This window comes from Phoxinus phoxinus, assembly GCF_949152265.1.
Source record: "Phoxinus phoxinus genome assembly, chromosome: 1".
Lineage (NCBI taxonomy): Eukaryota > Metazoa > Chordata > Actinopteri > Cypriniformes > Leuciscidae > Phoxinus > Phoxinus phoxinus.
The window spans coordinates 23394624-23411978 of NC_136876.1; the positions used below are offsets into that span (position 1 = coordinate 23394624).

At 39.1% G+C, this 17355-nt stretch overlaps 1 protein-coding gene across 3 annotated transcripts; it reads right to left on the reverse strand.

Annotated features, from left to right (window-relative positions):
• Positions 1–86: 86 nt before the first annotated feature.
• On the reverse strand, positions 87–16489 carry cramp1 (cramped chromatin regulator homolog 1). 3 transcript variants are annotated; one of them, XM_079623912.1, is made up of 20 exons: positions 16311–16489; positions 13975–14345; positions 12701–12900; positions 12144–12297; positions 10314–10397; positions 10155–10203; positions 9937–10022; positions 9497–9620; positions 8711–8792; positions 7677–8504; positions 7172–7340; positions 6557–6720; positions 5864–5932; positions 5650–5731; positions 4840–4950; positions 4567–4736; positions 4292–4478; positions 4049–4201; positions 3157–3293; positions 87–1239 (listed from the first exon to the last, which is right to left on the reverse strand). In XM_079623912.1, the coding sequence occupies exons 1-20, from the start codon at positions 16400–16402 to the stop codon at positions 1117–1119; spliced, it is 3435 nt and encodes a 1144-aa protein (XP_079480038.1). In that variant the 5' UTR covers positions 16403–16489; the 3' UTR covers positions 87–1116. The 3 variants fall into 3 exon arrangements, with proteins under 3 accessions (XP_079480038.1, XP_079480039.1, XP_079480040.1); XM_079623913.1 differs by lacking the exon at positions 16311–16489 and adding an exon at positions 14727–15042; XM_079623914.1 differs by lacking the exon at positions 16311–16489 and adding an exon at positions 14433–14527.
• Between the last annotated feature and the right edge of the window lie 866 nt (positions 16490–17355).

Sequence of the window (17355 nt, forward strand, 5' to 3'; positions counted from 1 at the left end):
TCTTCAATCTTTCTTTTTTTTTTATCAACTAAACCTTAAAAAACTTAAAATGGAAAATATTAAAATTAAAAACTATAATAGTATCTCAAATAACACTGACACACATGGGTTTGTTGTAGCTCTATTTATACACATTGGGTTTAAAACCCCATTTTAACAACACAGAACTCTTTAAAACAGAGGAGCTCCTAAATGCCCACATGTGGGATGTTAAACAACAACAACAACAAAAAACACTGTCTCAGTGAGTTATCAATAAATAATCCAAATGACAATAATTTACAATATGTTACAAAAGCAGTAAATACTGGGGTCTGTTATTGTCTATTTACATCTGTGCAAACACTCATATGACTGACACACACACACACACACACTTTCAGAATCTACCACTTATTGGCTTTATATTAATTCGACAAGAAATATAAATCCTAGTGTTTTGGGGAAAATAGCATAATAAATTGAAGGGAAAATGTTCAGTCTCACTTTTGATGTAACTACACTGCATTTGTGTTATCAGTAATTTTGTTTAGTGTATGTGTTAGATATTCAGTCCTTGTAACAATCTCACAAAAAGAAGCCCTTGTCCTTTTTAGTAGTGTGGCATTCACCAACTAAAAACATTCAAATGACGAAAAGAAACCAGAATCTGAGGTCTCATAGACGGAGGGTGTGTGCAGATGCACTCCTATGGCTTTAGAGGGTTTTGTACAATAGAAAGAAACAACAAAAACACATACAGTCCGCGGCTCTACTTACAGAAGCATGCACATGTAAGACATTAGAGACAGATATACAGATGAGAAGACTATATTTGTTCAGATATGGCAGGTCTTGTTTTCTTCTGTGCATGAGGTTGCACTGTAAACTGGAGTTTTTTTTAAGTGTCCTGGGTGTGACTCATGAGACAATAGCCACAGAATAATCAACACGCACGCACGCACACTCACACACACACTCTCTCTCTCTCTCTCTTACACACACACACACACGAGCCCAAAGACTGTTGTGGACCCTGCCAGTCTATTGCACTTTCTACAGATGAACCACTCTCTGGTTAACATTCTCCTGTCCAAAATGAAAGGGGCGTGGCAGTGAAAGGCTCCGCCCAGTGCATCAGTCCCCTGGAGGAGGTGGGAGGGTCGGTTCTGTGACAGAGAGCTCCTGCGCGAGGTCATTGAAGCGGGCGATGTAGTCGACGCTGCTCTCGCTCATCATACAAGCTAGCTGGGTATCCACCTGTAGCAAGAAAACAGCCTATCAGCACATGTCCAAATGCTTTTTGGGGCCACAGCAAGGGCTGCACAATTAATCAAAATAAAATCATAATCGCAATATGGCTTAATATGATTGTGGAACTGCAGAGGCAGCAATTTAATTAATAATTACAGATAACAATTAATATAAAACTCTTTTAAAGATGACTATAGACACCACATTTAATTTTCATTGTGGCCGTACGATTAATCGTAATAGATTTTGGCTGGCAACGAATATGGAAACAAGATAATCATGGTAAAATGATTAGTGATTGAAAACCTCATAGTCTTTTTTCGATAATAAAAGTATTTTCCCGCATTCAGTCCTTCCTTTCCTTCACAGCAGTGTGCATTCGGACCTCCCTAAAAGCCCACACTTATCAAAATCAACCAAATAAGTGAGTGTTGCAAAATGCAGTCTGCTGTTGCTAAACAGCGGGACGTGTTTGATATTAAACAGCGTTATTGAAAAGCACATTAAGCCACAAAAGAGACTCTGTTCCCCTGGAGGCTTTCTGTGCGCGCGCTCTGAGATGGAGATGAACGCGGATAAGCAAATGGGCTTCGGATACGTGGCTAAATACGTATGCATAAAAATGTCAGAATGCCTTTTTGGAGAGTATTCACATAACTCAGTGGATTATGTAAGGAATAATTAACTCCGTGCCGTTAAATTATTAGAAAAATAATGCACACCCGAGGTGGTTATGAGGCCCCGACACAAAGTGTTATTTTTCTAATAATTTAATGGCCCTGAGTCAATTATTCCTCTTCTACTATGGTTACCACACCCCAAAACATTGTTCAGATGATGTATTTCAAGATGTTTGTAAGGTTTTGTCCTTGAAACACTCTTGTATGTAGGACTCATTTCTTAAGCATCTCATCTCAAGCCTCCATTGCTACGGTAATTACAAAACATAATTTTAGAGCTAATAACGGAGACTTGAGTCACTCATAGCAGACTAATGCAGTTATTAATGCCGTTTAGAGAGAGAGAGAGCGTGAGAGAGAGAGAGAGAAAGAAAGAAAGAGAGAGAGCGTGTGTGTGTGTGTGTGTGTGTGAATTACCTCAGTCTCTCAACAGTGTTCAGCACCAGCGTCTACTAATAGCAAAACTACGTTTATCTGCACCTCGCTAGTGAGATACGTCATGTAGCTTTTTAAGTTGCTAAAATATTTACTGATAAAATTGTCAGAGCAGCGATGACAAAACGTTTCTGTGAGTGTGTGTCAGTACTGTATGTGTGCGTTTGAGGGGGAGAGAGAGCGCGAGATAGATATGTGATTTTCCATAATAACTAATAAATGCATAATAAACTTAATATTTTTCGTTTTTATCCTGAGAACAGTAAGACTATGCAGTGTTATTTTACATTTGATAATTCAGTTTTTGTTGTAGGCTATTACTTCTGAATACCATTATTAGTACATCTTTAAAAAATAACACTTTTTTCATTTGTATTTTCATTCTGTTGTATTTATTGCTGTTTGTTTGTAATTAGATTCTTTGTTCTAATTGTATTGCTGACTGTTTACTTGACTTATGTAATTTTTTGAGGACCTTTTTCTTACCTAGCCCAACCTAGTATCTTTTTGCTGAAGTAATTTCACTGATATATAAAATTACTCATATCGTGAAATAACACTTTGATCATATCGCCCACCAATAATCGTGATTTCAAAGTTGACCAAAAATAAACGTGATTATGATTTTTACCATAATCGAGCAGCCCTAATTGACATACAAACTAATTTCAAACCCCCTCAATTGTTTATCTCCAGTTTAAGCCAGGATGCTAAAAAAGATTAATAGGAACACTTGGCGATAATGTGCCATATCAAATAACATTAAGCTACCAGACAGCAGTTGGGGACTTTCTGTGTTTCCTCTCACCTCGGCTGCATCCGGCAGGCCGCGGGACTGAAAACAATCGTGGGAGTTGCTGTCCAGTAAACTGGGTCCAAGTAAGGCTGTGCTACTCGAAGGGGGCAGGGCTGTCCTTCTTGTCTTATCAGGAGATGCCAGACTTGCTGCAAATCAGGAAAACAAGGATGCGCTTGTCAATATTGACATAGGGTTTGCTGTAAGAACACAGATGGGCGACTCTGAACATTGTGGCTACAGTATGATACCAGCCTCTGACAATCTCAGCATCAATACTAAATAGATACCTTAAGCAACATATATAATTTAATTAAACTAGGGTTGCCACATAATAATTCAATGTCAATAATAAATGATTAATACATTTTTATAATTAGTTCTTGACACTGGACAGCAAAAGATGTCTGTAACAGTGCTCATTCATATTTTTCAAGTGGCATCAAATATTGAGCTCATATTATATGTTAAGGTTTGGTAAGATTTTTGAGAGTCTCTTATTTCACCAAGGCTGCATTTATTTGATCAAAAATAAAGCAAGAACATTAATATTGTCAAATGTTATTACAATTTAAAATAACAGTTTTACGATTACAGTACGATTTTAAACATGACCCTTCTGAAATCATTCTAATATGCTGATTTGCTGCTCAAGAAACTCTTATTATTATTAAATGTTGAAAACAGTTACTGCTACTGATCAATTTGTGTCGGTGCTGAATAAAAGTAAAAATTAGAATTGAATACTGAGAGTAAACTTTTGAACTGTAGTGTATATACATGATAATGTGTATGTGTACGGTATATTATCATTTTGTTACCTACTGTGTTACTGGTCTAAATAATGTCTAATATAAACAGCCATTGAAAAAAGTTATTGAGACGAAGCGTGTTTGATACTTACAGAGCAGGCAGCCGAGACTTGAATCAGTAGAGTCATTGGGGTACCACTGAGGGTCGTGTGTGGGGGACGGCATCCAGCTGTCACATGAAGAGGGAAGGAGCTTAGATCTATCACTCCCATTCAGTTTAGGAGGTGAGAGCAATGATCCATCACCTTGGAAAGAGACAGAGAGACCAGAAGTGAGTGAGTGCCCACTGAGATCGACATTCCTCTAATATCCGCGTTCAATCCCACAGGTCGTACCATAGTGCGAGTTGATGGCGAGCTCAATAATAGAGTCGCTGATTTGAGTTTGCGCCTCTCCAGATGGAAGAGACTCCTCTGGGGGGCCCGGTAGAGAGATATCCAATAAGGAAGCAACACTGGGAGGGGCCAAGAGGGAGTCCCCACCCCCTGGAGAAGGTGGAGAGATGCCATTCTGCAGGGTCTCCTGCAGACAAAGAGAACAAACAGATCAAGATATGATCAACTGTGCATCCAAAAGTGAAAGAGGATCTAGGGAGAGGATTATTTATTACCTCAGAAGGATCCTGATCAAGTAGATCAGGCTCTAGCTCAGGTGCAGCAGGTGCCGAATCCATGGCCTCCTCAGACTCCACAATGGCCTTTTCTATACTAGGGGTCTCCACTTCCCGACAGGGGCTGCCAGGGATAATGCCTGCAGATTTTGCAGCCAGGTCAATAGCACCTGAAACAAATTAAAGAGAAATTCAAGAGTGTGTAGTTGTGGGATTCAATTGTTCAGTGCATGAATGCATCTTTTATCATTTAGTTTCTAATTTGATTCTTACTGGACAGCTGACTAGCGGGCACAGGACTCGCTGTAGTGGACAAAGCTTTTGAGGAAAGTTGGCGGTTGGATGGGGCGAGACGAGTTTGTATTGGACGAAAAGAACCAGTGCCTGAATAAAAGACACAACGTTGGAATAAAAATCAGACAGACAGATACAGTAATCCTGAACGTATTTGGACACTTCAGCTGCACTCAAAAATACATACATCTCAAGTCACTTTTATCATTTCAACCAAACTTTTTTGTTTATTAAGCCCACATTTACACATAGCCGGGTATTTAGAGAAACGAATATTTCCCCCCCTCCGTTTTCAATAATAACATCGTGCACACAACCCGCATAAATACGCCGTCGAGCGCCATCATAACTATGCCAAACCTATGGGCGGCAGTGTAGGGAGAAGGATAAAGCCATGCAAGCCAATCAAAATCCTCAGAATCGACAAGAGAGAACCTAAAACCCCGTTTCTCCCAGTTGACACGACAACATATAACCGCCGTTTTCAGAAATCTCCACTTTGGCTGGAGTTTTTAGAAATAATCGTTTTCTGGGATAAAAACGGCGTTTTCGTGTAAATGACAGGCCAAAACGCAGAGAAATTTCTGCGTTTTCCTATCGTGTAAACGGGGCCTAAATGTTTTGCTTGAAAATAGTTTTTGTATCTTAAAAAATAAAAAAAGTCACTTGGAGTAATATTTTGTTATGTAATAACAATAAAGTGTGGCATAAGTGCCAAAATACTTAGGTCACTTCATGTGTGAATAAAGGTGCATTTAAAGAGTGTTACACTTTAGTGTGGTTAATCACCTGTAGCAGATGAATTTGAGAGAATGGAGAAGGAGCACACATGAGGCGAAGTGTCTCCAGTGGTTCGTGGCAGCAGTGTTCTCTGTAAAAAAACATGTACAAACTATTAGAATATCTAAATAAACACAAACAACAGAAGAACAGCTCCAATGTGAAGAGTATAAAAAAGCAAAAGCCCCACTTCTTATTAGTTTTTCCTTCCATCACCACTCACCTGAACCACAAGAGGTTTCCTTAGTGGACGGCCCCTCCCTATTTTCCGCTGCTTTGAAAACATATCTGACTGAGGAAAAAAAGCATAATTAGAGGAAAAAGGCTGTTGATGGAAACAGACAAAAAATTAAGAAAAAGAAGAAAACAGAAAGAAAAAGAAGAAATCCCCCCTAGCCTGGGTTTCCCTATACTGCCTTTGCGCAGCGCGATTTTATTCACGCTGAAAGGCAGTCTGGATACCATGGACCAGATTTTCACCTCATCTAGGGAACCAATCACAGAACGGGGAGGGAGCAGCAAGACGATGACGACATATAAACAAACTGCTTAGTTGTGTCGCATATCCATATATACCTCTTCGACCCTCATGTTTATCTTGCACAAACGGCAATAGTCGCTGAACGTCATTGATTACACAAAAATATCTTACCCATCGTCTTCTTCCTTGTCTAATTTCTGTCACTCTACATACGTCATCTGGTATAATGGAAACGATTGGCTATGAGCTATGTACAGGCACTTTTGATAGACATTCTTAGCACCCAATAAACGGCGCCGGGCATTCGTAAACCACACCTCAAATACGAGAAAATGCACATGTGGTTCCCAGACCCAAGTCTCAACGAGAATTGGGTCTGGCGTTAGAAAATAAATAAATAATAACAACATTTCTAGAAACACTGACGCTACTCACACTGATGGAGTCCAGCTGCTGGCGAAAGGCTAACTCCGCCTCCTTATTAGGAGAGAACATCCGCAACTGGCGGGAGCTGTTTGGAGGCAGGGTCGTTGGGACAGCAAACCCTTCGCTGTCACCTCCCGAGGCCAGCAGAGAACGCGGCAGGTTCCTCCCTCCTCCTGCCGAGAACACATCTATTTAAATTTCAGCTGGTCAATCTGATACAGAGCAGGAGCTCTGCAATACCCTTTTGTCACAATATTGAGTCAATATGATTATTATTTTTTTAATTCAAGAAGAGATGGTATGAAACTTCAGGATTTTTTCAGCTGTTACCTGTTGCTGGTCTATTGATTTGGGACCAATATACTTTGCTCAGTTTTGGGAGACTGTTAATTATACTCACTTTAAAAGTAAAGTGTTTCAATATTTTAAATATTTCTTCTATACCAGTTTAATGTGCGACTAAGTAAACCATTTACAACCAAATAAATCACCTGCCCAACCAGTGCTGGCGCGAAACTATCTGCCAAACAAAGGCAAATGGGGGCATATTTGGGAAAATTCATTATTTCTACAATTCCAGAAATGACACACTTTAACTTAATAGATACAATTTTGTCTGTGTACCTGGGATGACTGGATTATTCAGAATAATTTTTGAGCGTGCCGCATGTTGCTGTCGCCCCCAGCTAGGACTGCGGGTCGCTCCAGCTGGAGTTCTGCCTGGAGGGGTCACAGATGATTCTTCTTGACCTGATTTAAATGGTGAAGTGCCCACTGAACACACCTCTGGAGTCTAGGACAGAGAAAATAAAAATAGATTATTATAATTAAATTAAAACACTTTTTGTAAATTAATCTTAAAATATCTGTTTTAAAAAAACAAAAGTTTAAAAATGATTTAAATAAATACATGTAAATACAATACACACACACACATAAACGGAATCACAGAAGAACAACTTCTAAGGAAGAATTAGTGCAAACTGGTCTTATATTTATTTATATGCACAGTATTCATTGACGATTTCTAACAAAAGCTTGTTTTGTGGCTTTTATGGTGGGTTTGTGTAAGTGTAGTAGAGGTGAAAAGGTCAAGTCTATGGTTTAAGAGAGAAAAAAAAAGACTCACTGGTTTGGGGTTGACCTCTGATGACACTAGTCTCAGGAGACACCGAAGCACACTTTGAGTGCTGGGTAGGGCTGAGGGCTGGGGCTTAGGTTGCCATTCATACTCCAGCTGTAGTTTCCCAGGCTTGCCCAGCATGAGGTAGAGTTCTGCCAGTGTCACATTCTCAGAGCCCTGTGAGCTCCAACCATCGTCTCGGATTTGTTGAGGAGATCGTTCAGTCCCGCCCACTTCCTCAACCCGCCCTTGAGGTTCTGATTGTGGCGGTGCTTTTTCTGATGCAACTCCACCTGCCGTTCCAGGCTCCTCAATTCGGCCCTCTATAAGGGTGGGTTCTCCCTGAGTGACAGTCTCTTTGTCCCGCACACTAGCATCAGTCTGAATCACTGCCTCTTGTTCCACAGTTCCCAACGCATTTCCCTCCTGTCCAATGGGAAGACATGGATTGATGGTTGGACTGACTGGAGAGGTAGGGCTCAGGGTGGGATTTACACTGGTCTCCAAACCTGGAGCGGAAGTGCAACAATCAGTGCCTTCAACAGGATGTCCGTCACTTCTTTTCGGGTCTCCTCCCACCGGGCCCGACTTGCCTGATTTTCCTCTAGCAGGCTGAATTCCCAGAATGTGAGCTGCAGGCAAGTCCCTAATACCTGTCCGTCCACGCCCACTCTCCTGCCAGTGTACCGTGCAGGAAGCCTTGGAGTGCACAACACGAGCCACACCTGGCAAAGTAGTAACTGTGCTGGTCTCTGCAGGAAATAGGAACAGGTCCTCCGACTCACTAGACTGGGCCAAGCTGTCTAGAGCTTCTCGTTCCGCTATGCTCTTGCGCTATACGTGACAAGTTAAGGAGAATTACTGTTATAAAGCACATAAGCATGAGTACTGGCTTTAGCATGGAGATCTCTGCCAAATTTCCCAAACAAAGCTAACAAATCTATCACAAATGTATCCCATAAAATAGAGGAGGAAGGAAAAAGGAAAGAAATGTAACTCTTGACTGCATGCTGAGATCTGAAATCTGAATGCAAGGATACAATTCGTTGATCCTGAACAGCCCACTTTTGCTTCAGGAATTCAATGAGAGTGGAGACCTTCCGGTGCAACTCGACGACCATCCTACAAACACATCACAGGCATGGGTGAATATTACAAAATTTGGTGTCACTTTAATGTTGCATTGAATTTGAAGTATCGATAAAGTATCATTCTTCCGTATGGTGGCGTACATGGAAGTGGAACGCATTATCGGATTTCAAAATAAGCAATAAGCAATATTGCAATAAGCAATGAAATAATAAGCCAAGTAAAGGAAGGATCTAAAACAGGAGGATCAGTGAAGTATGCGAGAGAAGCATTAGTGGTGTAAGAAAATCAATACACATGAATATCGCAATATTATGTTTGGCGATACTTTATCGATTCTCAAAAACACTGTATCGATATTTATTTATCTGTTTACATCTATGATTCATGTCAGTGGCTTGTGTTCGGTTTAAACCCGACCGATGGAAGTGTTATCTCAGAAAGGGTCGGTGCATGGTTAGCGTTAGCAAACCCAGCTCACAAAATAATCGAATTATACCAGCTCCCATCATGGTGTTAAGAGCTGAAGTGTGGACTCATTTTGGCTACCACTGTTAAGAAACCACTAAGGTCGACAAGTGTTGATTGCAAAATAAGCCATGCTAAAATCCAATACGCAGAAAATTCTTTGAATCTGAAGCTCACTTATCCGCGCTGCTGAGAGTGGCGTTTCGATAGAATCGTATCGGCAGATTTTTTGCTGATACACAGCCCTATTGTGTACTGGTGAAGCTCACCTGAGCCGAGGATTATGGGCTAGACTCTGAACTCGAGACCAGGAGTGGTTGCTTCTTGGCTGAAGTTCGACGGCCACCTTCAAAGGTAAACGCACAGGCTTCTGATCCTCCTCATCACTCACACCTGAAACAGAGAATGAAAGGAAGAAAAACTATGATGAAGCCTACTACACCTTCTCCATGATTTTGATGGTGGCCTAAATCTGCATTACCGCCCATTTCCAATCAGTCCCACAGCCTGAAACCATGGAAACTATGAAGAATCACTCCTCCTACACCCTGGAGAGCAGCCTTGGCACACTCATCCGTCGCCCCGGTCCACCTAAATACCCATGGTGCTCCATTTTTTCAGCTTTCTTTTGTTACCCTCTATTCAATCTGTTAACTCGCTTACTAAATCAATCTTTTAAGAGTGTTTTTGCTTTCTCTCTCACACACACCATCTGGATCGCAGAGCTTCTTCAGCGCGCGGCACATGGGAGCTTTAATCCTCAGGTTTCTGCCTTTGGAACGCACTGTGGTGGCCCTGAAACACACACACAAAATTATCATCACAACCTATAAAGATGTACAGTAGATGTTCCAATAAGCAATCATCACAACTGTGTATTACTGAAATTTCTTTTTCTCACACACACACATACATACACACACTTACCCCTGTTGGATAAGCTCATTAAGTTTGGCTACATTTTTGTCATCCATCACTAGAAGGAACAGGAAGACACCAGGGAATGTTACATTCAATATGTCCCCATGTGAAACCACTTAAAATGTCCCCCCTTGATCCAGAAAACCAATTGACTGATATACTTACAGCCTCCGACCTTCTTCCTGAGTTCAGCATAACAGATGAGGCCATAGAGCTCCTGAGAAGACTTTTTCAGGACACGTGAATACACTGGGAAAGATGGACAAAAGGAAGCAATAGGATTGGAGAAAGAAGAACATGAAATTATTGAGCAAGTAAAATAAAAATAAAAATGTATATATATATTGTGAAATATTATTACAATTTAAAATAACTTTTCTATTTGAATATATTTTAAAATGTAATTTATTCCTGTGATTTTCAGCCTCATTACTCCAGTCTTTCTACTACAATCATTCTAATATGATGATCTGATGCTCAAGACACATTTCTTATTATTATCAATGTTGAAAACATAATATAATTGTTTTCAGGATTAGTTGATGAATAGAAAATCCAAAAGAACAGCATTTATTTGAAATAGAAATCTTTTTGTAACATTATAAATGTCTTTACTGTGACTTTTGATACATTTAATGAATCCTTTCTAATTATATAAGTATTCTTTTTTTATTTTAAACAACACAAAAAATCTATCGTACTGGCCCCAAACTTTTAAGCGGTACTGCATGCTTTTATTATCATTATATTATCAACCGATAAAGACAGTGTACCACAAATATAGAAGTGGAGTTCAATGCCGTTTATAATACATTCATATATGCTAAACATGTACGCTTTAAATCACAATAAGGTTGCAATATAAAATCATTAACATGCAAGCAAATGTGGATAGTGTGGGCACACTCATTATTTGATAATCCCTTGACTGACAAAAACCAAGCGGTGTGGCAGCCAAGAAGATTAAAATTCAAAGATGAACGTGACAGAATTAATTTAAATTGGATGCTAGGTACATCTTTGTTGTGTCAAGTTGACTGATGGACAAACAATACCTAATGTGAGCCATGTGTTATTAAAATGGGGGTGCACTATCCTGGAATTCATGCAAAGAAAATAAAGGCTCAGTTGGCACGGTAGTCAACAGATAATATAAACAAATGGCTAAGCTACTGTTGAGTTTTAAAAAAAGGCAGACTATTTAAATTTGTACTTGGTTCTACCTGGCATTTTTACCTAAGCAAGCATTACCTTGACATTTAAGCAGTTAAGTTTAACTAATACTGTCACAGTTATCTTGTAGGCATCACCACTACATAGCAACAAACATTTATTAAGTTGGTCTGGGGGAAAAAAATGGTAATTTTTTTTTGAATTAGCATAAGACTACAGGCTTTTTTGTTGTTTTTTAGTAAACTAATTTTACATTAACTAAAAACAGGACATTGTTGATTGATGCAATGATTTAAAAATCTGTATCAGATTTACGGTAAATCTCACACAAAAAGTTCTACATGTATGTACTACTACACTATGTTTGGGGTCTGTAAAAGGTGTTAATGTTTATGAAAGAAGTCTATTATGCTCACCAAGGCTGTATTTATTTTATTATGGTAAAAACAGTAATATTATGAAATATTACAATTGCAAATAACTGTTTTCTATTTTAATATATTTTAAAATGCATTACAGTTTCTAATAATAATATCAGAATTTTATTCTTTGATGAATAAAAAAAATTCAAAAGATCAACATTAATTTGAATTGGAAATCTTTTGTAACATTATAACTATATTTATTGCTACTTTGATCAATTTAATGCATTCTAGCTCAATGTAAGTATTAATAATAATAAAAAAAACTTATGGTAGTGTATATATTTAGGAACTAATATGGACAACTAACCATCTGGTGGGAAGCTCCTATCAAACAAAGGACTCTACTGTGGTCTATTAATGTAATACAAAGTATAAACTGTGCATCTGTCAATCTCACCGTTGGTGAAATCGATGTGTTTAGAGATCTTGTGCCAGGTTCTGTAGTAGAAATGGCGCACCTGCTCCTTGTTCTTCACCATACTTGCCGGTTTACCCTTCTTCTTATATTTAAGAGCAATATTGTTCTGAATAGCTTCAAAATCCTTCCCATGCTATGAAAGAACAGGAGAGACAATGACAAACAGTTATCCATAGCTGTAGATTTAAATAAAATACAAAATATATGAATCTTCCATTTACATGACAAATTAGAATGTAGAAAGAAAGAAATCAATATAAGATGTCACAGACCACAACTGTACATTTAGAGATGACATAAATTAAAACTATTGGGACAGTTAAATAGCAGTCTGTCCCTTGCAAGTCAAGGAGGGACAGAAACTTTAATAATGGAACTTATTCAGTAATACTGCAAATTCTTTTGTCCCATATGATTAACTAATCAAGGATTTTTTTTTTTATCCCCACTGAAAAAAAAACCTACAGTTTACTAAACTTCCAGAGAGCTGCCAAAAGATTTCAGCAGTTTCATTTTCATTAAAACTGACTAATTACCTCATAAAGTCCTTCAAAGAAACTGTTCTTGTCCTCAGTGCTCCAAGACTCCCACTGTCTGCGCACTCGTTTCTGACTCCCCCCTTCCTCCTTCTCTGCAGGGCCCTGGCCCTTTGGGGCCGATCTGGATGCTCCAGCGGCCCCAGAGCCGGCTGAACCCGCAGCAGCTGTCAAACACACGGAGGGACCTGCTTCTGCACCTGAGAAAGAGAGAGGAAAAGAAAGAAGGTTAGTATGTCAGTTCTAACACATGCTGTAATACTTGCAGAGAAAAGCACTGCAACAAGTCCAAGATCAAAAAGTACTTGTGTGTATATATATATATATATATATATATATATATATATATATATATATATATATATATATATGTATGTATATATATAACAAACTGTCACTTATACACAAAATAAATAAAAAAAGAGTGATAAAATGAACAAGCTTAATTTGGATGGCTGTGCAACCAATTACAATTTATTCATAATATGTTGGGCTGTTAAATTTCTTTTGGGCTTAACATAACAGATATTCAAAACCAAGGAAATATTTCCACTCTTTCTTTTTTTTTCTCAAAAAAAGAAGCAAAACATCACATCAAACAAATAAAAATTGCATAGAATTAAAATGTGTGCATGTCAAGAAGTATGTGTGAAGTCCCAACTCCCTCTGAGGGGGTCCAGACCTCCCCACTTACACACACTCAAGAGCATGCAACAAGAGCACCCCAGAATACATTACAGCATGCTATGCTATTGTTTACATTTAAAATAAACATTGATTCCCTTATAACCCCTGTGTACATTCAGATCACAAACAGATCATTCAAGCTCATGACTTGTGATCCTGATTCACTGTAGAGGCAGAGTGGCCACTCATCTCCTGATCAGATGCACAGCTGGATGTTGCATCAGAATGAAACTCCTGACAGTGATTTGTCACCAGCTGAATGACAGCTGAATGACAGGGAAATAAATAACCATCCAGTCTGCTCACTTAAAATAGTGCACTGATGCTTATTAAGTAATTTAATATGGCTACAAGCAACCAAAACATCCCAGTGCTGAGATTTAAGAGGCTTCAGTGAGAGTAGTTTGTCACTTTCACTCCAGAAAGCGTGAGAGCTTCCTCGCGTTACGTCAAATCAAAAGCAGCACACAAACTCACAGATCACTGTACAAATGACTTAAACACGATCAAAAGTGAGATAAAAGTACAGAGAACGGATGCACTGACAGGTGAGCATCGCACACACACGTCGAGAGATGGACACTCACCTTTCGCTTTCGCACCGCCGTGACCGTTCAGCGCCGGGGACGCGGCATCTTTCCGTATCCGCTTGCTTGGAGGTCGCACGCTGGAGCGAAGAAAATGATGCTGGTCCTGGTTGTTCGGGGCAGCCAGGACCGGAGAAAGGGCTGTCGGGTTTAGCTGGACTCCGGGTGGGCTTAATGTTTGGGTTGAAAGAGTCGGAGCCAAACCGGGGCTGGCCGCGCTTGATGGATTAAGTGTTTCCTCTCCGACTCTCTTTGTACTCGTCTCCTCGCTCGCCTGATCTGCGCTCTCTCCATCCTCGCCTCCTTCGGGCTTTCGGTCCGGTTTGCTCGGCCCCTCGACTCCCGAACCGCCCCCTTGGCCCACTGTCATCCTGCGCAAACACAAACCAAGCATATTCGTAAACATTTTCCGCGACTCAAAACAACGATCAACTTGGAAAGACGACATTCTGCTCAACTCAACATGGCCGCCGCTGTTTGTTTCAAATCCCCTCTCACCGTCCCGACAAATCGCATCGAAAAATATCCACTCGCTTATTCACGAATGTGACTAAAAACATATATTCTGCTTTCACCACAGCCTCCTTTTTGTGTAGTTTGGCGTGACTCGAGTTGCAAGCTGCCCTTTATTTATCTTGAAATTCAAGCGCGAGCGCCTACACTTTAGCGCCCAGCAGAAACGACAGACGACAACGCAAATCTTTCGCGCATTCGACCTCTATCTAAAGTGCTTGTTTCTCAAGCACTCTTACCCATTCTCGAGCTCCTCGGAAGCAGACGGCGTCTTCTTTCTCTTCACCATGAGTTCGGAGATTTTCGAGGCCAAAACTTGACGAATTTGAACATATTCAAAGCGCAAACGAGGTCAGGCAAAGTCGTCCTCTCCAGGCTGCTGCTCCTACTGGGGTTCAACTCCGCGCAGCGCAACTGGGAGCTCTCGTAGCCACAGCAACTCTGACTCACAAACTCACTAGTTTTATCACAACAATAATAACAACAACAACAAACACCTGTCATTTAGCATATGTTTCTGATAAAACACCGCACGATGACGCCAACTTTGAATCTGACTGTAAACCAGATCTGCTTTTGAGGCATTTCGGTCAATACAAACCAATGCACGCGCACAGCTACTATTCTCTCTCTGGACTTTGCTTACACTATATACGTCATCATAACTAACAGAGCAGAAGCATTTTAACATGTAACATTTACATTTTGCTCAGTAACACCCACAGTCTCTATACATCCCAAGATAAAATGGCTACAGTGTTAGTTGATTTCATCATCTCAACAACAAGCAGGACAGACTTGATGATAGAGCACATATAGATCACGGTTTCGAGAGGGGGTGTGGTATGCTGGTGCTTTGCATACACAGCAATAAAATAAAAAATACCATATATAACAGTGACTACTTCTAGAATCTTTCATCTTAACTGCTTTTTAAAATAAAAAAGTTTCACTAGTCACCTGACAATGTTTTGCTTGATTAGGGTGTGTCTTTGGCTCACAAGAGCTTACAATCTTTTGACATAACAGACTGTCAAAAGTAGCAAATGTCAAAACACGTTTACCTCGATAAATGTAGCAAACATGCTTGTTTAGATGTTAGAGTTCCGTTGCTTCCTATTATTTTTTAAACATTATTGCAGCCAAGACTGAGACCTCTATGTTGTGGGTGCAAAACAACTTTTAGCTTCATTTATCCCATGAATTACATTGTCATAATGTCTTTATGAAATAAGATACAGTTAGGCAATGCCGATCTCAGCTGCTCAAGCAATGTCTGCTACCAACAGCTGCAGCTGCCAATGTCCCTGTGTCCAGTCCAGTTTGAAGGGAGCAGTTAGATTTAAAAAATGCTTTTATTTCCCCCTCTTTGAGCTTTCAAGTTAGATTTTCTCAAACATGTAGACGTTATAACAAGTATAAAACATATCACATTTAGTTTGCCTAGAAATAACACCATGTGACTGAGCACCAACAGTGACAGGTACAAATAAACTATCTGAAATACACTGTCAATTTGATTCAGTATCACGTGCACAATTGTGAATACTACACAATTACCCAGGTTATTTAGCTATCAAACATCTTTTGAGGGGCTTAAAATAGTGCATGAAGGAGAGTCTGTTAGTCTGATTACACCATAAAGGAATTGCAACAACTGACACCAAACCAGCAGTGCCAGCTGCACATTCATTGACAAAGTTGCTCCGCTAACTTGCTAGCTAAACAGTTCCCGTTTCGTTTGCGGTAAAGTCATATAATCAGCTCAGACATGTAATCAATAATTACGTATTGACAAAAAAATATTTTTACAAGTTCTATACCTGTTTAGGAGATTTCTTGTTTGGCCTTGAGAAACTCCACGGTATCCAGAAAGACCAAACAGAGGGGTAGCAGGAGAACCACTGAAGTGCATCCCTTCCTGTTTTCCTCTGCTGTCAGGCACGCCTACCACAACTCAAAAACAAATCCCCTGATTGGTCAATGTGATGAGCATCGGCGCGTTCGTAAAATGATTGACGGAGGAGTTATCCAGTCAATCATTAAAAACAGAGGGGGCGTTTTTTCAAAGCAGCCAATCAAAACTTACGTTTAACCAACGTCATTTCATTCATTTCGCAAATGTTTTAAAATAACGGTCCCACCCAAAATGAACAAAGACCGACAGACACTCAAGGAAAACACGAGGGAATCAGTTATTATTGTTAGTGAAAGTCAATGTAATATTTGTATATATTATATTTATATTTATTTACACGTATATACACGTTTATATATATTTATGTTTATATATGTTTATAATTATTAATATTATTTATATTTGTACTATTATATGTAATATATGTAATTTACATGTATTTTAATATTCAATATTTTATTCAATAATTAGTATTCAACATTTTTCAACATTAGTAAATATTGTACATATTTATTTTAATTATGTTATATTTTAAATGCTCATAACAATATAGTCTAACTCAACATAATATAACACATAAGTTACAGGGTTTAAAAAAACATATAAAGCACAAGAAGGTCTTCCCATTTCACAGAAATCTTAAAAAAAAACATTGGGAAAAAATCATAGTGTTAATAGCTTTCCTGTTTTTACTGGTCATGATGAAATTTACAGAAATCATGCAGAACAAAGCGTATTGTTTTGCCATTTATACCTATGGATATAAAATGTACTATTATAATAGATCACATATAATTTTTTAATACCCTTGTCATAATTTGTCATAACAAACATTGATATAATTTATGTATTTTTCTCTATGAATTGGTGTATTTTTTATAATTGATTTTACGACGGACAGGGAAGTAAGACGTACTTTAAGCTAACCAATCAACTCACTCTGGTGGCCA